General features: G+C 54.1%; 1 protein-coding gene across 1 annotated transcript in view; it reads right to left on the bottom strand.

The window, feature by feature from the left end:
- Positions 1–1,046: 1,046 nt before the first annotated feature.
- The window catches only part of C11H1orf198 (chromosome 11 C1orf198 homolog), a 31,409-nt gene continuing 13,380 nt past the window's right edge, over positions 1,047–19,075 (bottom strand). Inside the window, exons 2-4 of the mRNA XM_032491838.1 lie at positions 19,003–19,053; positions 7,804–8,352; positions 1,047–3,951 (exon numbers count right to left, since the gene is read on the bottom strand). Coding sequence (XP_032347729.1) covers positions 3,895–3,951; positions 7,804–8,352; positions 19,003–19,053 — 657 coding nt within the window. The 3' untranslated portion in view covers positions 1,047–3,894. The remainder of the gene's footprint in view (positions 3,952–7,803; positions 8,353–19,002; positions 19,054–19,075) is intronic.

Raw genomic sequence — 19,075 nt, 5'->3', positions numbered from 1 at the left:
TGCTCGTTTGCTTCCTGCCTGAGCTTGGGTGGGGTTCAGAATCACTGATTCCCTCCTAGGGTGTCCCCATCTTGGTATCAAGGCACCCAGAAGGCTGAGAAGTTCATAAGAAGATTGAATATAAGAGGGTCAGACCAAAGAAACTTCTAGAAAAGCCCCATGAATACTCCACAACAGAGTACATATCTGTCTTCCAGATTCAATATCTCCCCTCCGGGCTACAAAGTGCTGAACACACCCAGATATGTTTTATCTCTATGTCAATGGCTCCCCCTTGCATAGAAATACTATTTTGGGGGGGGGGTAGCTATGTTAGTACCATACTGAGCTACTGTGAAAGTTGCCAAACCTATGGGCTTGGGAGCTACTCTGCCTCCTCTCATAATGTGTACATACAGTAATTTAACACTTGCTGGCCCACAGATGTCATCAAATCACTGAATACCAGAGTCAGCAAATACATAATTCACTTGCTTATCAGGAAATCTGTGGTCCCCAAGGCAGCAAGGCCCCCCTGTGTGTGATGACTTAGGAGAAGGCTGTCAGCCTGAAGCCCCATTCTCCTCAGGGGTATTAGTTCTAAAACCTGACATCGAAAAATTCTTGTCCATGAATAGCTGGTAACTTACCACCTGCACCTTAATGAATGGAACAGGACTGACAGGCCACGCTTGAGTCTGTACTTCTTCCAAGAAGAATCAGCTTCAAATATACTCAAGGCGCAAGCTTTCAGGGAGAGCGCACCTGCATTTCTGAGTCCACCACCTGATGCAATCAGCTTGTCTTTGGAAAGCCGTGCATGGCTTCCGTGTCACCTGAGGGCAGGAGCCCAGCCCTTCTGCTGGGGGCCACTAGACCTCGGCCATTGCTGCCCACTAACCTGCAGGGGGGGGGGGGGCAAAGCCGGACTGTGCAAAAGTGGGCTTTCTGAAGATGTTTCAATCTGCCTTTAACTAGCATGAATCCTTCCAGCCTCCTCTGTTCAACAGCAATCATCCTCACAGGCATCCTGGCTCCAGCAGCGGTCCCAAAAAAGACACATCAAGCAAATTTTAAATGGCTTTATTAAAGGCTGTTAATATAAAATACAACCAAGTTACAAGTAGTCAGTAAGAATTTTTCATTTGTTGAAAACGTGTATCAAAGAAAGGGAGGCTGCTCTGCACCCACGTGGGTGCTGTTCCCAGAGCGGGAGGTACCCTCAAACCCAGAGGGCAGCAGGGAGGGACCCCAGGTGAAAGAACTGAGACTGGTTTCTAATTTCCTGGTTGTGATTTTGCAAATTGCAGTCACCGAAAGCAAGACACTGAATCCTTGAGCTGAACCTCGGGGGCAGACAAGGGAGGGGGGACCCAAAACCACATTCAGGCTTCAGCTGAAAAGTGTGTATTTTTTTTTTTTTTTTGCAGGGGGTGGGGGAGGTAATTAGGTTTATTTATTTATTTTTAGAGGAGTACTGGGAATTAAACCCAGGGCCTCGTGCATGCTCAGCATGCGTGAAAAATGTGTATTTTTAAAACAATAAATGAAAATGACTGGTTTTAGAAACCCTATCCTGATCCATAGGGGAAAAAGTGGCAAACAGAAGAGCTTAATTTTCCCTTACGTGGAAACACTGAACATAGATTCCCAGGAGGACGGTACCAGGACCCATCTTTGCACAGACCACCCAGGGCTAAGAGGAGGAACTGCAGGTCAGCAGGATGAGACCCACGAGCGTGTGTCCCCCAGGCCCCCACCTCTCCCTCTCATGCTTCATCACTTCCGAGAACAGAGCAAAGCAACACAGCTTTAGAACGCCCTCTAGGATTTCCCAAATTTTGATTTTACATTTAATCTCAGGAGGCTGAGACTCTACGCAACTTTAAACACTGTTGCAGATAACTGAACACCACTGGTTACTGGACCTCAGATGTTGCCAAAAAAGGCAGAAGCTCTCCATAATCCCCGCACCCCCTCAGCTCCCAGGAGAGCTTGATGGGTGGGAATCCTGGGCTTCAGGAGAAAGTGGAAAAGAAATTAGAACCATCTCCCAGCAGAATAGACAGATCACCCCGGGCTAATCGTCTGTCCCAGAATGTAGATCTTTCTTCTCCACTACACCAAGGAATGCAAACTCACTTCTGAATATCTTTCTTTCGTTATGGGGACCTGCTTTCAAATGTGGGTTCTCACACAGTCGACAGCCCTCGAAGCTGGAAGTGGAGCAGATGGTGAGCCCAGATCTGAGGCTCAGTGGCTGACCCAAGGGGCTGGCACCCACTGTGTGATGCCAGCTGGGACTTCTAGGCTCATTTTGCCCTCACCACAATGCTAGGAACTTTTTTTCCCCCTTGAATGTTTCAACTATATTCACACGGTACAGAAAGAACCTGTATTCACCACAATGCAATCAGTCACCAAAAAGAAGGGACAAAGTCAACACCCCAAGGGGCCAAATGAGGTTTAGGGACATAACGCAATTGGCAGAAACCAAGCCAAAAGTTGGCCAGGCCACAGCTTTGGCAGAAACTTTCCTGGAAAAAATACATGTCGCCATGGTCTTTACCCTGGAGCTGGTTAAAATATTCTGGAAATCATTTCAGAAGGCCCTACGAAACAAAGGCATTTTAAAAGACACACTTTGATACTGAAACCAGGTGCTCACCGGCAGGACTCACGGGGATTAAGGCGTCAGGTGAGGAGAACACAGTGAGGCAACGTGGAAACCGCGCTCGGGCATGTCCTGCAGGCTCACGCTGCGCAGGGGCCACTGGACAGGGCGTCCCCTCCCATCCTACCCCACCCCATCTGGGGCAGGGGCCACCTTGTCCCTCTGGGCAGCCTCGGAGCTGCTCCCAGCCCCCTCCCCAGCGGCAAAGCTGCCGGCAGCCAAGTCCAGCCCCACGAGATGCTGTTGCCATGACCACGAAGGCCTGCAGGGGGCGCTTCGGCCCTCGCTCCGGGCTTGGGGAGGGGCCTCCGTGGCGCAGTCTGACCGGTCCTCGGGCCGAAGCACGTGCGCTGCCGTCGCCAGCCCCACGCTGGGAGGTCCTAACGCGGCTGATCAGAGGATGCTGGTCCGCCAGCGGCGCCTGCCACCCGGCCTGCCTCCTGCAGACGCGCAGGGCAGGGAACACGGCAGGCCCCAGGAGCAGCGAGGCTCTACAGGGGGAAGCTGGTCGAACCCAAGAAAAGCGGTAACCCTACAACTGCTACATCTAGATATAAAATAACTGCGAAGTTAATACAAAACTTTTAAACATGCAACTCTTCTTAAACAATGATGAATAATTTGCTTGAGTAAGTATCAGCTTAAAGACGACCTCTACCATGTGCCAACTGTCTTTCCTGGAAACGACGAGGATGAAGGGAGGAACAGGACGTGAGACACGCAGCTTCGGCTGGGGAAGCCCTGGACAGCTGGGAGCATCGGGCGAGAATTCGGGGCCGTTCACGCTGAGGTCGCCACCAACTCCCACCATCAGAGGTGGCTCCGCACAGTTTTAAAAGGGAGGGGACCACGCAGAGGCCATGGAAATCACTTTCTGATTTTGTGACACGATGGAGAAAACTCTCAGGAGGGGAAGAACTGGGTGGAGCTGGAGCAGAAGTTTTTATTTATAAGGTTTCCTGAATTCCTAAGAGTTTGTTTGTTTTTTTTTTAATTCCAAATGTAAAACTTCTGTTATCAAATCATTGAAAATAGCATAGATAGCTGGTCTTCCCCCAAAAAAAGAAACTGGGAATCTGGACAAGGCAACATTTACCAGCTTCCGAATGATTAAGAAACAAGTGTACAGAAACCAGGAAAAGACACAGGAAAATGCTGTCTCTTTTTTTTCTCCTCCTTTGCCTACCACTTGGGAAAGCATTTTGGGGTTCTTGGTTGGTTTGTTTTTTCGAACGCATTTTTTACCAATTGTCCAGGAAATCAAATCCTGTCTTCAAGATGACATTACTCGAGCTGACCTGTAGAAGGGACAAAAACATCAAAGTAAGGCATGAGGCTTTTTTTAAGTTATGCATAATCTAAAAACAGCATCTCATTTAAAATGACCCAAATGAAGTAGCCTGCTTCCGTCTCGGTGGCTCCCTGACCTCGTTTTGCCTCAGTGCTGGGACCCAGAAAATTAAATAAAATTCATCGCAAGCCACACTCTGCCAGGATCCGACACGTACCCCCTCTCTGTCCCCAGGCATGTCTGAGGGCAGCCTGTAGACCCTCCCCATGGAGAAAAGGAGAAAAAAGTATACTTTCTATTTCTGAAGGACAGGCGTGCTTAAACTGAATCAGCACGGAATACAAGAAGTCACAGAGAGAGTCTTTTTCTAATATGAAACACACAGACATACAGAGGGACAGACAAAACCAAAAAATCAATGGCCAAGTTGAGGGAACGAAAAATACGGAGAAAGAATTCTTTGTTTCGGATGATGTGGAAGGTTCCGGAGGGGATTTTCCCTGACCCAGGGCCAGTCTTCATTCCGCTTACAGGACATGGGGTTGCTCTGTGAGCACAGGCAGCTGCGTTCAGACCCGTTTCCACCAGCTTCCAGCAGCCTGAGTTGAGAGGCCCCTCTCCTCTGGTCTGACACAAGCACGTGGTGAGCCGGTGGCCGCAGCCTTCCGGAGCGGGGAAGCCCTGACAGCCCGCCCTCCACACGGTGGCAGGAGGGACTCGGGCCCAGTTTCCTGCCTCTCAGACTGAAGCAGAGACAGCCAGAGCTTGGAAAGCCGAAGGAGTTCAGGCAAGCGCTCCTTTCTCTAGTTTCCTACCAGTGTCTTAAATGCGGCTGCAATTCACACCTTGATGGAAGAGTTCTGTGGATGGATGAGTGCTGGGCTTTGCACTCAGAAATCTTTTCTCCCAAAGGATTTCATGTGTCCCGTCCTAGTCTCCCCACCCCTCCCCACTTTCCTGCATCTCTTTACAACTAAGACTCACACATCTAAGGGCAGAGGGGATAGTTCAGTGGTAGACTGTATGCTTAGCATGCACAAGGTCCTGGGTTCAATCCCCAGTCCCTCCATTAAAAGGAAAACAAAAACAAAAAAACCCTCCTCCTCCAAGGGTAGGAGGGTATAGCTCAAGTGGTAGAGTGCAAGTTTAGCATGCATGAAGTCCTGGGTTCAATCCCCAGTTCCTCTAAGAATAAATAAATAAACCTAATCACCTCCCACCAAAAAAAACAAAAACAAAAACCGCACGTATCTTATACAAATGCGCCCTGGACAGGGACAGAGGTGAGCTGTGTGCATCTGTGAGAAGGAGCCACTGGGCAGGGAGACTGGAGACACAGAACAGAGGGGCCACCTGGGGCAGGCACCAGAGCTGCAAAGGGAGGGAGGGGCCTAAGATGTGGGAGACCCTGAAAAGAGGGGACAGGCTGGAGAGTTGATGTGGAGCTGATGGAAGGCAGAGGGTCCCTGTCACAGGGGTCCTTCTTCAGGAGGACAGCTGACCACGGAGGCGTGGAAGCCTCTGGAACCCCGATCCAGGAAGTACCCAGAGGATGACCACAGCTCAACAACGAAACTCACAGCCGATTAAAACCAGGCAAGGGACTGGAATAGACATTTCCCCAAAGAAGATACCCAAATGGCCAAGCACGCAGCATCACCAGTCCTTAGAGACAGGCGAATCAAAACGCAGGGAGAGATACCACCTCACACCCATTAGGATGGCCATTATCAAAAAAGAAAAAAGAAAAGAAGTGTTGGTGAGGATGCGGAGAAGCTGGAATCCCAGGGCACTGTTGCTGGAAGTGTGAAACAGTGCAGTCGTTGCTGGAAAACAGCACAGCAGTTCCTCAAAAATTAAACACAGACTTGCCATATGATCCAGCTGCTCTTCTTCCGGGCATCTGCCCAGGAGAATTGAAAGCAGGGACTCAAACGGGTATTTGCACACCCAGCATCATGGCAGCCTTATTCACAACAGCCAAGAGGTGGAAACAACCCAAGTGTCCACAGACTGGATGAATGGATAAACAAAATGTGGTACACACACACAGTGGGATATTACTCAGCCTTAAAGAGGAAGGACATTCTGACGCATGGTTCATGGATGAATCTTGAGGACATGACGCCAAGTGAAATATGCCAGTCACTAAAGGACAAATACTGCGTGACTCCACGTATATGAGGTCCCTCGAGGAGTCAAATCCAGAGAGACAGAAAGTAGAACGATGGTTGCCCGGGGCTGAAGGAGGAGGGGTCGCAGGGCTGTTTAATGGGGACAGAGTTTCAGTTTCCAGATGAAAGAATTCTGTGGACGGACGGTAGTGACGGCGGCACAACAATGCAAATGTATCCAGTGCCACAGCTGTTGTATATATGTAACCGTAACAAAATCTTTTTGGTATATGTGGAGGAGGAGGAAGGAGGAAAAAGGAGGAAGAAGGAAGAAGAAGGAAGAAGAAGACGGCCAAGGAGTCCAGATGACACCAACATGGACAAAACCACCAAGGTGCACAGAGGTGATGCCAACAGGTGACTTGTCCCAGCTCCGAAATCCAGACCCAACCAGACAAAATAGGCCACTGGCTGTGTAAGCAGGTCCCAAAGAAAAGGTCTAATATGGTTTTGCTGGGACAGCCCTGGGTGCAGAGCCTCCCGGGGGCTCCTCTGAAAGTACTAGAACATGCAGGCTGCGTGAGCCCGGACGTGTTTGTTTAAAAATGAGATCTCCTGCATCCCAGCATGGCCCCAGCTCAGGGTCAGCACCAGGGAGCAGGGGAGCACTCCCAGGAGGCCCAGGGGTGCCCTTGGTTACCCCTCTGACCGTCAGCAAGCACCCTGACCCATCCAGAGAAGCTAAGGGCAGAAGCATTCATGTTCTGGGAAGCACTGCCCATCCCCCAGACGGACAGGACAGGGAACCTTGCTTGTGGCCTCACCTGGGGACGTGAGTGGTCCACGGTCTTCCCCCAGCAGTGGTCCTCAGACGTGCCTTATCCAAAGCATTGCTTCGTTCATCATAAAACAATGTCTCAAAACCATGACCTCCCTCAGAAATACGATGATCATTTCTTTATATATTTAGGTTTTGAGCAATCTCCAACACTAGCTCCATTTAAAGTCATAAGCAAACATTTTCTCTTCTCTTTGCTAAGCTGCTGAAGCAATGCAGACCCGCCAGGAAAGACACTGGTCGGGGCTCCACAAAAAAGGGCAAACGTGCAGAAGCCACTCACACTGCCTAGTCCCTGGAGCGACCTTTTCGTCGTGACACACCGCCCTCACCCAGAAAACCACTCAGATCTTTCTTTGGCTTCTCTTCCATCCCCAGAAAGAGGTCCTTTCTTCAGGACCCCTCCCTGGACACCTAGTCCTGTCCTGCTTAGAAACGGGAAGCGGCCCATCACTCCTGATGCAGGCCTCCCGTGGTCCCTGAACAAGCCTGGCCGCTCCCGGCGGAGGCTCTGGGCGGTGGGGGGAGGGGGGGGGCGTGTCCCACCGGCTTCTTCCACATTCTTCCAGGGCATCTGTGGGTCCCCTCCTCACTAACCCCGCAGCCCAACCTCCCAGACCTCCTGTGGGTCCCCTGCCCACTGCTGCACCCCCAATCCCACCTGCGGAAGGGCAGCGGGCGTCTGGGGCACAACCGCATAATGGCAAACGGGTCACGGCACCCAGACGGACTCAGGACACGTCTCCTGCACGTTTGCTGGCCGCCAAGCTGAGTGACAGCTCAGCAGCCCTGAACCCAAAGTCCTCCGAGGAAGGGCAGGGGAGGAAGAAGGAAGCGTGGGCATGGGGGAGCCGCCCCCTGTCACTCCTGGAGGAAGGGGTCGCCCGGCCTGAAGCAAGGCACCTACCTGTGCGGGCACGGGATCCAAGAACAGGGCGTCCTCTGTGTCCTCCGCGGCCTCCCACCCGGCCTCGGGGGAGGGCGGCTTCCCCACGGGCCCGGCGGGGGCAGCTTCGCCCGGCGGGCTGGTGCAGGCCTGGGCGGGCAGGGGTCGCTCGTGGTCTAGGCTGGTGCTGGGGAGGACACGCCACTCCTGGCAGAGGACGCCGGGCCTTTCTGCCTGGGCCTCCCTGGCCTTCGGGGCCGGCTCCTGCCAGGAAGAGGCAGGCAAGACCTTTTCCCCTTTCTCGATGGACTTGATCTGGCTGGGGGTCAGCGACTGGAAGTCAGCCTCGGGGCCCTCCCCCCGAGACCGCTCTGCATTGATCTTCCAGAAGGATGCTTCCTCCTCCTTCCGGGCGGGACCCAGAGCGTCCAGGCTGGAGGACTTGCCGGCCTGGGAGGGACGGAGGGCCTGCGAGCTCTGGGGAGCTTTGGACGGTTGCCTGGGCTCGCCGGCGCTGCCGCAGCTCGGCTCTTGGATAGATAAGGAGGAGATGCTGAACTCCATCTGACTCTGGGGGGACACGGGAAGGGAGGAAAGAGAGCAACATGTTCAGTCCGCGCAACAGGGGCGCCAGCCCGCACAGCTCCCCCAGCAGTGTCAGCACTGCCTGCTGTCCATTTGCTGGAACCTCCTGTCTGTCCTCGGGGGGTTATTTCCAGGTCCGCCATCACATCCTGGAAAATGTGCAGGCAGAAGCTTGGAGCGCCAGGCCCTGTCACATCACGTGCTAGGAACAGCTTGGACGCCTGAATCTGACTGACCACGAAGGCATCCACCTGCCTCTACCAGAGGGGAAACGGGTGGGGACGGATACCCGGGAGTTGGGGATTAACAGACACACAGTAGTACATATAAAATACACAGACAAGGACCCACTGTACAGCACAGGGAACTCTATTCGATACTTCATAATAACCTATAATGGAAAAGAATCCAAAAAGAGTATTTATGTATGTGTGTGTGTGTGTGTGTGTTGGGCATGTAACTGAATCACTTTGCTGTGCACCAGAAACTGACGCACTGTAAGTCAACTATACTTCAATAAATTTTTTGTTTTAAAGGAGGGGTTCTAGCACCTTCCTGGGGAGGGTGACTGCCCCCTGGGGGTGACACGGAAGGGTGCCCAGTCAATACAGCAGCACTGCAGTGTGGATTAAACCAGGACAGTCAAGGGCAGGCCTGCGTGCAGCTCCAAAGACCTGACCCTGCCCTCCTTTGCCTGACACTCCACCTTCACGTCTGCTGCAGGCTGTGTGTTTGTGTGCCTCCAAATTCACATGTTGAAGGCCTCATTCCCAAAGTGATAGTATTTGGAGGCTGGACCTTTGGGAGGTTAGATGAGGTCATGAGGGTGGGGCCCCAGTGACAGAATTAGTGCCCTTATGAGAAGGGACACAGAGTTGCTGTCTCTCCCCACCATGGAGGGGCACAGCAGGAAGGCGGCCATCTGCAAATCAGGAAGTGGGGTCTCACCAGGACAGACCCTGCTTGTCCCGCGATCTCGGACTCCCAGCCTCCAGGACTGTGAGAGGTAAACGTCTATTGTTTAAGTCCCCAGTCTGCAGTATCTGTCACGGCCACCTGAGCTGGCAAGACAGGGTCTTCCTCTTCCTCTTCCTCTTCCTCCCAGCACTGCCCCGCTGCTCTGACCCAGTCCTGGTCCTGGTAGGGGCACCTCCCCAAGGGCAGGGCAGGGTCCACACCCCGAATCCAACAGCCCCGGAAATGCTTTCCTCGAGCCAGTGCTGCTAACCACTGCAACCTCTAACAGCGGGAGCGCCGAGCCGTCCTGACCAGCAAACCACTGGGTGGAGCCTAAGCCCTGGAGGGCGTCACCCCACGCCCTGCAGAGCAAGCCACTTGTCACCTCCATCAGCTCTGAAATCTGTCTGGAACATTCCTCTCCGCTTCTATTGACCCATACACCCCCTTCTTCTTCTTCTTCTTCTTCTTCTTAAAATAAAAGAATTAAAACTACAATTACCAAAAGTCACAATTAGATAAAATCATTCATAACGCTTCCCTTCTCCCATAATCACTAACTACTACTTTTGTATTTTCACGTAATGTTTTTCAGACACGTGTTTTATGAAGTTGCACTTCCGTTATGCATATAATTCGGGGTATTGTGTGTTTTCACTTAAACCTCAGCATATCCCTGGTGTCACATGGACTTTGGGGTCACTGCTTTCAATGGGCACAAGGCATTTCACTGAGAGGCTGTCCAAACATCAACTCACCCATCTTCTTATTAGCGGACAACTGGCTACTTCTAACTTTTGTTGTTATAATTCAGATTGCCACGAGCATCTTCATGCATACAGCTCTCCCCCATTCGGAGTTCATTTTTCATGTAGGTTTCCAGAAGTGAGGTATCAAACTACCAAAGGTATAAACCTTTCTTTGATTGTGGTTTTGGGTGCGTGCTACCAAAGTTTGTTTGCCAGGGGCTGCCCCAATGTCTAATGCCACCAGCTAGACAACAGAGTAGCATCTGATTTTCTTTGTTATTGGATTTTTGTTGTTTTTTTTAAGTTTTTATTCTACAAATGAGAAAATGGGGATTTGGAGCAAAGGAGTGAATTGTCCTAGGTCACCAGTCCATTAAGAGACTGCGCTGCTGGGACTTCAACCTGGATGGGATGATGCCAAGCCCTGCAGCTGAGCTCGGTGACACAGTGCATATAAAAGCCAGCGGCCACCAGGGACGATGCCTGTGCAAACACCAGAGACCCCTGTCCGAGGCAGGATTTCTCTAAGTATATCTAATCTGATTTTTAAAGGGCTGTTTCTGAGTGAACCATTCTCAATACTCTGCATATACTTCCAAATTCCACAATAGAATACAGGGAGGCTGTGGGCAGAGAAAGAAAAGGTTCTTTAAATAAGCCAAGTACTAAAATAGCTTGGAAGTGGGGACCAAGACTTAGAGAACAGCGTTGACACTGATTTGGAAATTGCAGGGTAAGAAGGGCACTTAAAACTGAGCACTTCATCCAACCCCAGGCTCTTTCAGGATCAGCAGTTTCTCGAGTCGGGGAGAAGCCTCCGGAAGTCTGGGCTGAACACGTGTCTATGTGGAAGTCAGCACTGGGCCGATCCAGGGATGCTGGGGAGAGAAGGCGGTCTCAGTGGTCCCAGGACAGCTTCAGGTCCTCGACTGGCACACTCAAGCAGCACGGGGCTGGATGGGACAGAACCTCAGCAGAACCACAGAAGCTCTCATGGCCCCTGGGGCCAACAGAGCCCTCGTGACGGCCCTCAGGGGCGGTGACATCTGGTTAGAACAGTGGCCCTGCTCACAGAGGCGGTTACCTGGTTTTCAGGGGTTCTGGGGGGGAAACCAGGAAAACAAGAACTTACAGAAGAAAAACAGTAAGACTATGTCGGCTTCTAAGCCTTTTTGCCGAAGCAGGTGTTGTTTTCCGTTCTGCAAATAAAACACGATGACAAGCTCCTTTTGAAAGGCAGTCCTCCTGGGTCAGCTGTGCTGATGAGGGTCTTTTCCTTCCCCACTCCTTGCCCCAAAGGGCAAAAGTTTGTTCTTTGTATGGAAAACACATGCCCGTTAGGCAGGGGCGGAGGAGGACAGAAGGGAACAAAGGGCCTTTTTGCCCGTTGAGAGTGCATCGGATGCAGCTCCCAAACTCCCAAACTCAACAAAACTGGACCGGGGTGGGGTCTGGGGGTGGGGGACAAGGCCACCCCCCAGGACTGTGCCCCAGATCTTCTACCCTTGGGTTGTCGACCTGCACAGGTGCCTGGGCGCGCAGCATCCAGGGCACAGGGAAACAGGCTCCCCATCACACACAAAGTGGCGCCACCGTGCGGGTCCCGGGAACATGGCATCTGCCCGAGGCTCCCTTTGTGCCTCAGAGGTTTCCCTCTTTTCACCTCCTGCCTCCACCCTCCCTGGGGCCTGCCCTTCCCTCCCAGCTCTGGCCTCAGCCGGGTGCCCGCCCAGCCCTGGGGCCACCTTAGAGGCACCTCCCCATTACCATCACCGGTCCAGAGCCACAGCCACCTGCTCCTCTCAGTGAAGGGCCAGCCCGATCCTGGGCTCTTTTCCTGTTAGTGAAAAGGGCGTGCTGCCCACTCTCACCAGCGCTGGACTGCTGTTCTAGGACTGGGCTGGCACACAGTAAGTGCTACCCGGCTCTGCTCCTGTTCTACGTTTTGGGGGCAGCCCAGCTCCCTGGGGGGCATCAGCAGCATTCACAGTGGACCCCTCTGGGTGCTGGCCCCCTCCCTGCCTTCCCCTGGTCACCAGAGGCCTGGTGCCCGCGGCTAGGACCCGTGGGCAGTGTCCGTGCCCAGAAGTGACTGGGCCCCTGGAGGCCCCATCCTGGCCTGGCGTTGGAGGTGGAGTCTGAGCTGAGATGCTCCCCGCAGGGATGGGATGCAGCTCCTTACCCGTCCCATAGACTCCCCCAGAGCCCACGTCGCCCACGGGGGGCTCTGACCTCTCCTCCCACCATGCCCTTGAAGGCACCACACAGCAGGCTCCGTGAGGGTGGCCCTCTGACACTGGGGCAGATCAGGGAGCAGGAAGGGACAGCTCTGCCATGGGGACACAACAGGCCAGCAGGGGAACCAGCTCTGGAGCCTGCGATGAAGGGTGGAAAGTCAGGAAGTTCCAGCACAGTTTTCTTCTTTTTGGAAAAAATCAGCTTTTCCAGGTGGGGAGAAAGAACTCTCGGGAACCCTACCCCCCAGAGCTGAGCTGGGCAGAAGCTGGGCTCAGCTGAAGGCCGCTGTCCAGGAAGAGAACCCAAGGGGTCAGCAGCCCCCAGCCTAGCCAGGCTGGGCTCGGACAGGATGTCAGTGGCGGGGTCAACTCCATGGTCTCACAGGAGACACGGGGGTGCACAGGAAGCCCTCTCCCCTCACAGTGATGCTGACAGCTGCGCCCTCAATCCTGGCGGCAGCGGTTGGAGCCCCAGGGAGATGTGCCCGGAGGGTCTGGTCCCACCGAGCCAGGCCTGGGCGGCAGCTGCCTCATGTGGGGAACTGGGTCTCAGCTGGCCACGTCCGTTCTAAAAACAGAAAGGCCACAACTGAGCCCAGTGTCTATTTTTACACCCCACTCACTGGAGAGGAATGTGTAATATTTCAGTAAAGGGGGAAGCAGGCAGCCAAAACTAACTGTTTGGCTTGGCAGCCGCTGGCAGCTCTAAATTGTTGAGATATGGGCTGCAGAAACATTGTCAGGAAACATAATAGTTTACTGGAGCAAATCCTAATAAATTCACAAACCATTTAACATTTACTCTCCCCACCTTCCCCTCCAAAGAAGGAAGAGGAAGAAGAAGAGGGGAAGATACAAAAAACTTTGAGAAGTTTAAAAAAATTAGGAGAACGACAACCTGATGGAAGAGACAGTGCCGCCCGGCCACTGAGGCTGGGGATGTCAGCCCCTCCAGCAGCAGGGAGGCGGGGGCAGAGCCTGGGGCCCACCCGCCCCTCACCCCAAGGTACCAGGGGCCAAATAACACACCCCTGTTTTCACCAGGGAGCCGGGCGGACAATGGACAATCCCGCGCGGGTCCACAGTGCCCATCTGTTGGGACCCATGGCATTGGGAGCCTAGGAAAATGGCAGCTGGTGGGTGTGAGGGAGGTCAAGGGAGGAGGGGTGGCCCCTGCCCTCCAGGGCCTTGTCGCCTCACAGAGACGAGACGTACCAACAAAGAACCGACACCAGCAACCCTAACACGTGTCCGGGTGTCCGCCTCGCACCACACTTCTCAGAGGGGACACGGAGCGGGGACAGTCCTGAACCCCACAGCCTGGGTGACGCGTGTGGCCCTGGATGGATTTCTAGTTCACTCCTGCCCTCAGTTTCCTGGTCTGTAAAAGGGGGTGTTGTGAGGACCGGCCCTGGGATGCCCGAAGGTGCTTGGCACAGATGAGGGGGCTGCAGGAGCTGCCCGGCCACTGGGAGGACCGGGAGAACCATCAGAGCCAGGACCTGCTCTGGGACCTGCACGGATGGCCGGGCTGGGGCTGTGCAAGGCCTGTGGGATGGGGCTGAGGGGCTGGAGGAGAGACCAGCAGGAAGGACCCCTGGGGCCCAAGGGGCGGGCTGGGCCCTGGGCTGAGGGAGCAGACTGGTCACTGCACCTGTGCACTGCACACGCGTCCCTGCGCCCCACAGAGAGCCAGGAAAGGGCTAGAGCGGGGGGCCACCGACCTGCTCGGGATCTCAGGAAGATGAGTCAGGGAAAGCACGGGGATGGGTGGGGGTAGGGAGACTTCGCTACTGGGCAGAAATGGGGTCTCGGTGAGCAGCCCCAAGCTGGAGAGATGCTGTGCCCGGGGGCCAGGGCGGCTCTGTGCTTCTCAGAAACTCTGGGCTGGCAGCAAGGAGGGACGGCCAAGCAGAGGCACAACTGGCAGCCAAGGGACCCCTCCACGTCCAGACATCCTGACGGAAGGCCCTTCTGTCCCCCGTGGGCAGGAGATGCCTTCGAGCCACAGACAGACCAGGGCTCCAACCTCTCTTCAACAATTCAGGCACTGCTCCCAGGCACACACTTCTCCTCCTGAGGACAGGACAGGGGGCCTCCCTCCTCCGCGAATAGTCCCCGTTGGCCCTCAGAGATCTTTGGAATCAAGGAACTGATTTCTTCCCACCCCACGCCGGCCTGCTTACTAACCCCAAACAGGCAGCTGAACACCAGGGGAAGGACTGGGGCAGACAGAAAGGAAAAATCCAGACAGCCTGGGGGAGGGGGGTCCCCAGAGTCCAGCTGCCCAGCGCCAGGGCCTGACCTGCCCCCGCAGGAGTCTCCCCTGAATTCCCAGCCCAGACGGATGAGGAATGCCAAGAATCTGCTCCTCCCACGGACTCCCCCTCCGGAGCATTACAAGTGCTAATGGTTTGCCTCTTGAAACCTCAGCAGCATGAGAGAGGAATCAACCCTGGGGCCCCGCAGGCACCCTCTCCGCCAGCACACCTGCCAAGCTGACGGATGAGTGGAAAAGATAAGGACTGAGACCACGCTGCCTGGCTAGGACAGGAAGTCCTCCCTCCGAGCCTCCCACCCGTGATGGAGGGAGGCAGCGGAGGCACCAGGCCTGGGGCAACCTTGGGAGGGGGAGACCCGGGCAGGGAGGGATGAGCTGGAAGACGGAGCAGAACCCGAGGATGACCAGTCCGTGCTCGCCCAGCAGCAAGGCCTCTCCTGATCAGAGCTGAGTGTGTTTCAAGATCCTGAGCCCAGCGCCAGCCCGTCCCTCCTCTGCAGATGGAACCACCGTGGGCTGGCCTGAAGGAAGGAGCCCAGAGCCAATGCTGGGAAGAAACCCCAAATTCCTGGGACTCTCAGCTCTGTGCCTGACAGTCGCGACCTCAGGTCCGGCTGATCCTGGCCTCAGCGGATCCATCGGGGGGCAGGGAAGTCAGAAAAAAGCTAAGAAGAGCTGGACACTTGGCACTCATTAAACAAATGTCTGCTGAACTGAACAATGGGAGGAAGGAATGAGAATATACCCACCATCGTGAGTGTAAACACATGTTACGTGAACAGGGAGAGTGACTGAAGGAAGCATTGTGTGGCTAAAACTCTTCTCCAGCGTGAGTTCTGCCCCCCAGGTGCAGCCATCCGCTCAGTGGGCAGTTTTCTGAGAGCAGGACTATTTACATAACATCTGACTCAATCTAATCATCTAATCAATGTCCGCTGAATTTTTGAAAAAAATCAATGGATGACATCATAGAGACAGAAAGCATAAGGGTGGTTGCCAGGGGCCAGGGCAGGGGGGTGGGGTGGGGTTCTGTTTAAAGGGAACAGACTTTCAGTTTGGGAAGAGGACCAAGTTCTGGAGGTGGATGGTGGGATGGCTGCACAACAGTGAGAACTTAATGCCACTGAACTGTATGTTCACAATGGCTCAGAGAGCACATTTCATGTTATGTGTATTTTACCACCATTAAGATTGAAATTAAAAAAGAAATCAATGTATGACCAACAAACAACCCAATAAAAGGACCCAATTTCAGGGCTTCCAGGGTTTGGAGTCTTAGATACAAAATGGCACAAACCCTCCGCAACTCTCCATCAGGAGATGCGGTCTCTGTCCTCATGCCCTGGATCTGGGCTGGGCTGTGCCAGGGTGTGACCAGCAGAAGAAAGCAGAGGGGACCCCGTGGTCCCCAAGCCTCAGCCTCTGGGGGCCTTCTCGGCGTCCCCTCTTGCCCCAGGGAACTCTTCCACCACCAAGTGGCTCGCTGGACATGCGGGGCCCCAAATGGACACAGGAGAAGCCAAGTTCTCCCTGAGCAGACAGCTCCCCTCAGCTGTCGGACGGCACAGGAGCACTCCCCCGGCCAGGCCGACAACAAGAGCCCAGCTGAGACCTGGCCAGACCGCTGACCCACAGAATCAGGAGCAAAGAAAAGGCTGCTTCGAGTCACGAAGCTGCAAGGCATCACCTGAGGGAGAATCTCCAGCCCCGCACTGGGAGGTCGTGGCCACCTTGCCCCGGGTACCACCGCCTGTGCGCAGCTCTCCAAAGAGAGTCCCATCAATCTTTAAGTCCTAAGAAGAGTGGGATAAAGGAGGCAGGCACTCAGGGCACTGGAGCTTACGGCTGGGGAGGGCTGAGTGCGGGGCGTTCTCAAGCTGGACACTGGTTCGTGGGAACAGAGTAGGGGTTAGGCTCTTCGGTCCCTAGAACATTCTCTGTGTTGCCGCTACAAAGTTCTGACTTTATGCAAGTCTGACCTTGAGAGAGCAAACCAAAAAGCGAGGACGCAGAGAGCCCACAGTTCATGCCCTATGCTGGTTCTCTCATGCAAAGGGAACAGGAAATGGAACGGAGAGCTCTGAGCCACAAAGACTCTGCGTTTTACCAAAAGGAAGCCAGTTAGCACGGGCAACACACACTGACTTGATTTTATCAAGTCTTCCCCACTGATGCAGGCTCCTAAGGGATCCGCCTGGTCTCTGTGGACAGTCAGCATCCCCGCTGGACCCTGTCAGCCCTCTGTGTTCTGGAGACATTTCCCAGGCAACTGTTCCCACACTGACCCCGGGAGCTGAGCCTCATTCTCAGCAGCCATGCCAGGTGCTGCCCCCGCCTTGTCCCAGAGTGTCATCTGCGGCAGATAACACGTCCAACTCCACAACATTTAACAAGGTAAAATCTTATGATGAGAGCAGGTGTCCTCACAGGCACACGACGGACTTAGGGCTCAGGGCATTTAACCAATTCGACTTCTCTGGGTCTTCGTCACCGAGGTGTCATGTAACAGAGGGCCCAGTCCGGGGACACCTGCACTGCCTCTGAGCCGCGGTACCTGAGGCTGCTCATTCCCACCTGCAGAGGACCCACGTGCCGCTTCCTAGGTGTCGTCTTGAGGACTCATGCTCCCCAGATACCCATCTGGGGGCCCATATAAAAGGACCACTGAGGACCCTGGCTGGTGCCAGTGTACTGATGCCCTTTGCACCCGCCTACAACATCCTTTGCATTCTCAAGGGACAAGGGATTCACCGCTTGGATTTCAGAGCTGCTGCAATCCCAGGCTGCTTCTTGATATCCCTGGCTCCCTCCCACCCCACCCTCAGCCACCCCAGCACCCAGATCCCTACAGCTCCCTGGCACAACATTTTTGTTCACCCTGCCCTCTGCACAGACTTGGGTTATTAATCCGCCATGGAAACAAAACAATAAAAAGCTCGCGCAAGATGCAGACGTTTGCATCTCTATTTTCAGATGTTTGAGACCAATGACCTGGCACCCTGAAGGCAGAAGGCATCTGTGCTTGCTGTGGGAACATGTACTCTCAAAAGCCCCTTCTCAACTCTCTCGTGACAGAGTCCCTCAACTGCCACAGGCTTCCGCATCACTCGGGGCGATCAGGGTCAGCTGGAAAACCGCCTGTGTGCAACGCCAGCTGTCCTGACCCATCTGAACCCTTGTAAATCCTTCATTTTAAGACACAGACCCCGACATGAGGGCCTCTCTGGTCACCTGTAGTCCACCCGCCCCCCACTCTGACCCACCCCTCTTGCAGCCCCTGGTATGTTACTTCTGCTGGCGTGAACGACTATGGGGACAAGTGATGCCCTTTGGATATCAGGGCTTGAAAGCCCTGATCTGACCTCAAGTCAGAGCGCTGCTCCAGACACACAGCTGTCATGGTCATGCCCACCATGGAAAGAACCCTCCAACACACAGCAGCGAATGTTCTAGAATTCAGAGAACCCTGGTCTTTGTCCTTCTTTTCCTGGGGTTAGAGACGTCTGCCTTTTGGTCACTTTGCTTCTTATTAATAATACACTGGTCCCGGGACAACAAGGGAGAATGGGGACCTGAATTAAAAGCAGTTAAGCTTGACCCTCTGGAGCAACTCTGGCAACAGTCATACTGCAGCAATAAATGAATGCCTGGAGCCAGGGCGAGCCCCCGGGGTGGGCCGCACCGGCTGACACGTGTGCGTGTATCCGCTGGCTACTCCAGCTTCCTGGGGCTCAGACAGCAGCCTTCCCCGCTTGTCTTTCACCCTCAGGGCTCTTCCGCCTTAGAGCTGGCTCTTCCAGGCCATTCTGACAGATCTACTGTCTTGTCTCCGCCACTGTCTCTCTCTTGCCCCCTCATCCACCCCACTTCCTGTCTCTGTTGCCCTTTTGATTTCATTTTAATAAAAGCAGCTGTTAATGCCCTCCCCCAAAAAGAGCTCCCCTCAAAGTTTTGCCTCATGGAGCCCCCGCCAAGGTGCCAAGTGCTGGCAGGGGAGGTGTGAGCAGAGAAAGGGCCCCCCTACACCTGGGGCTGCCTCTGTGCCCCCCACAGTGACAACCCCAACTTTATTTTTTTGGGGGGAGAGGTAAGTAGGTTTATTTATTTATTTATTTTTAATGGCGGTACCAAGGATTGAACCCAGGACCTCGTGCCTGTGAAGCGTGCGCTCCACCACTGAGATATGCCCTTCCCTCTCCAACCCCTACTTAAATCCATCATCAAACCTAACTCAGCACAGGTCCCTCCCACCTCCTCTCCTTCCCCAACCCCCCTCCCCAGCAGCGGGCGCATCCCTGCAGCCCCGCGGTGGGGCCCCTGGCTTCGGAGCCCCCCAAGTGCTGAAAGGAGCATCTGTAGTGACGCCATTCTTTTCAAAAGGGCGAACGAATCTAAATTTAATCCAACTTACCCTCGTTTCCCAGGAGAAAGGGGCAGAGTGCTCATCTTGCCAAGTTATGTCCTGAAACAAAAATTCAAGAATA

This window comes from Camelus ferus, chromosome 11, assembly GCF_009834535.1.
Source record: "Camelus ferus isolate YT-003-E chromosome 11, BCGSAC_Cfer_1.0, whole genome shotgun sequence".
Taxonomy (NCBI): domain Eukaryota; kingdom Metazoa; phylum Chordata; class Mammalia; order Artiodactyla; family Camelidae; genus Camelus; species Camelus ferus.
This window is presented reverse-complemented; position numbering and strand designations above follow the sequence as displayed.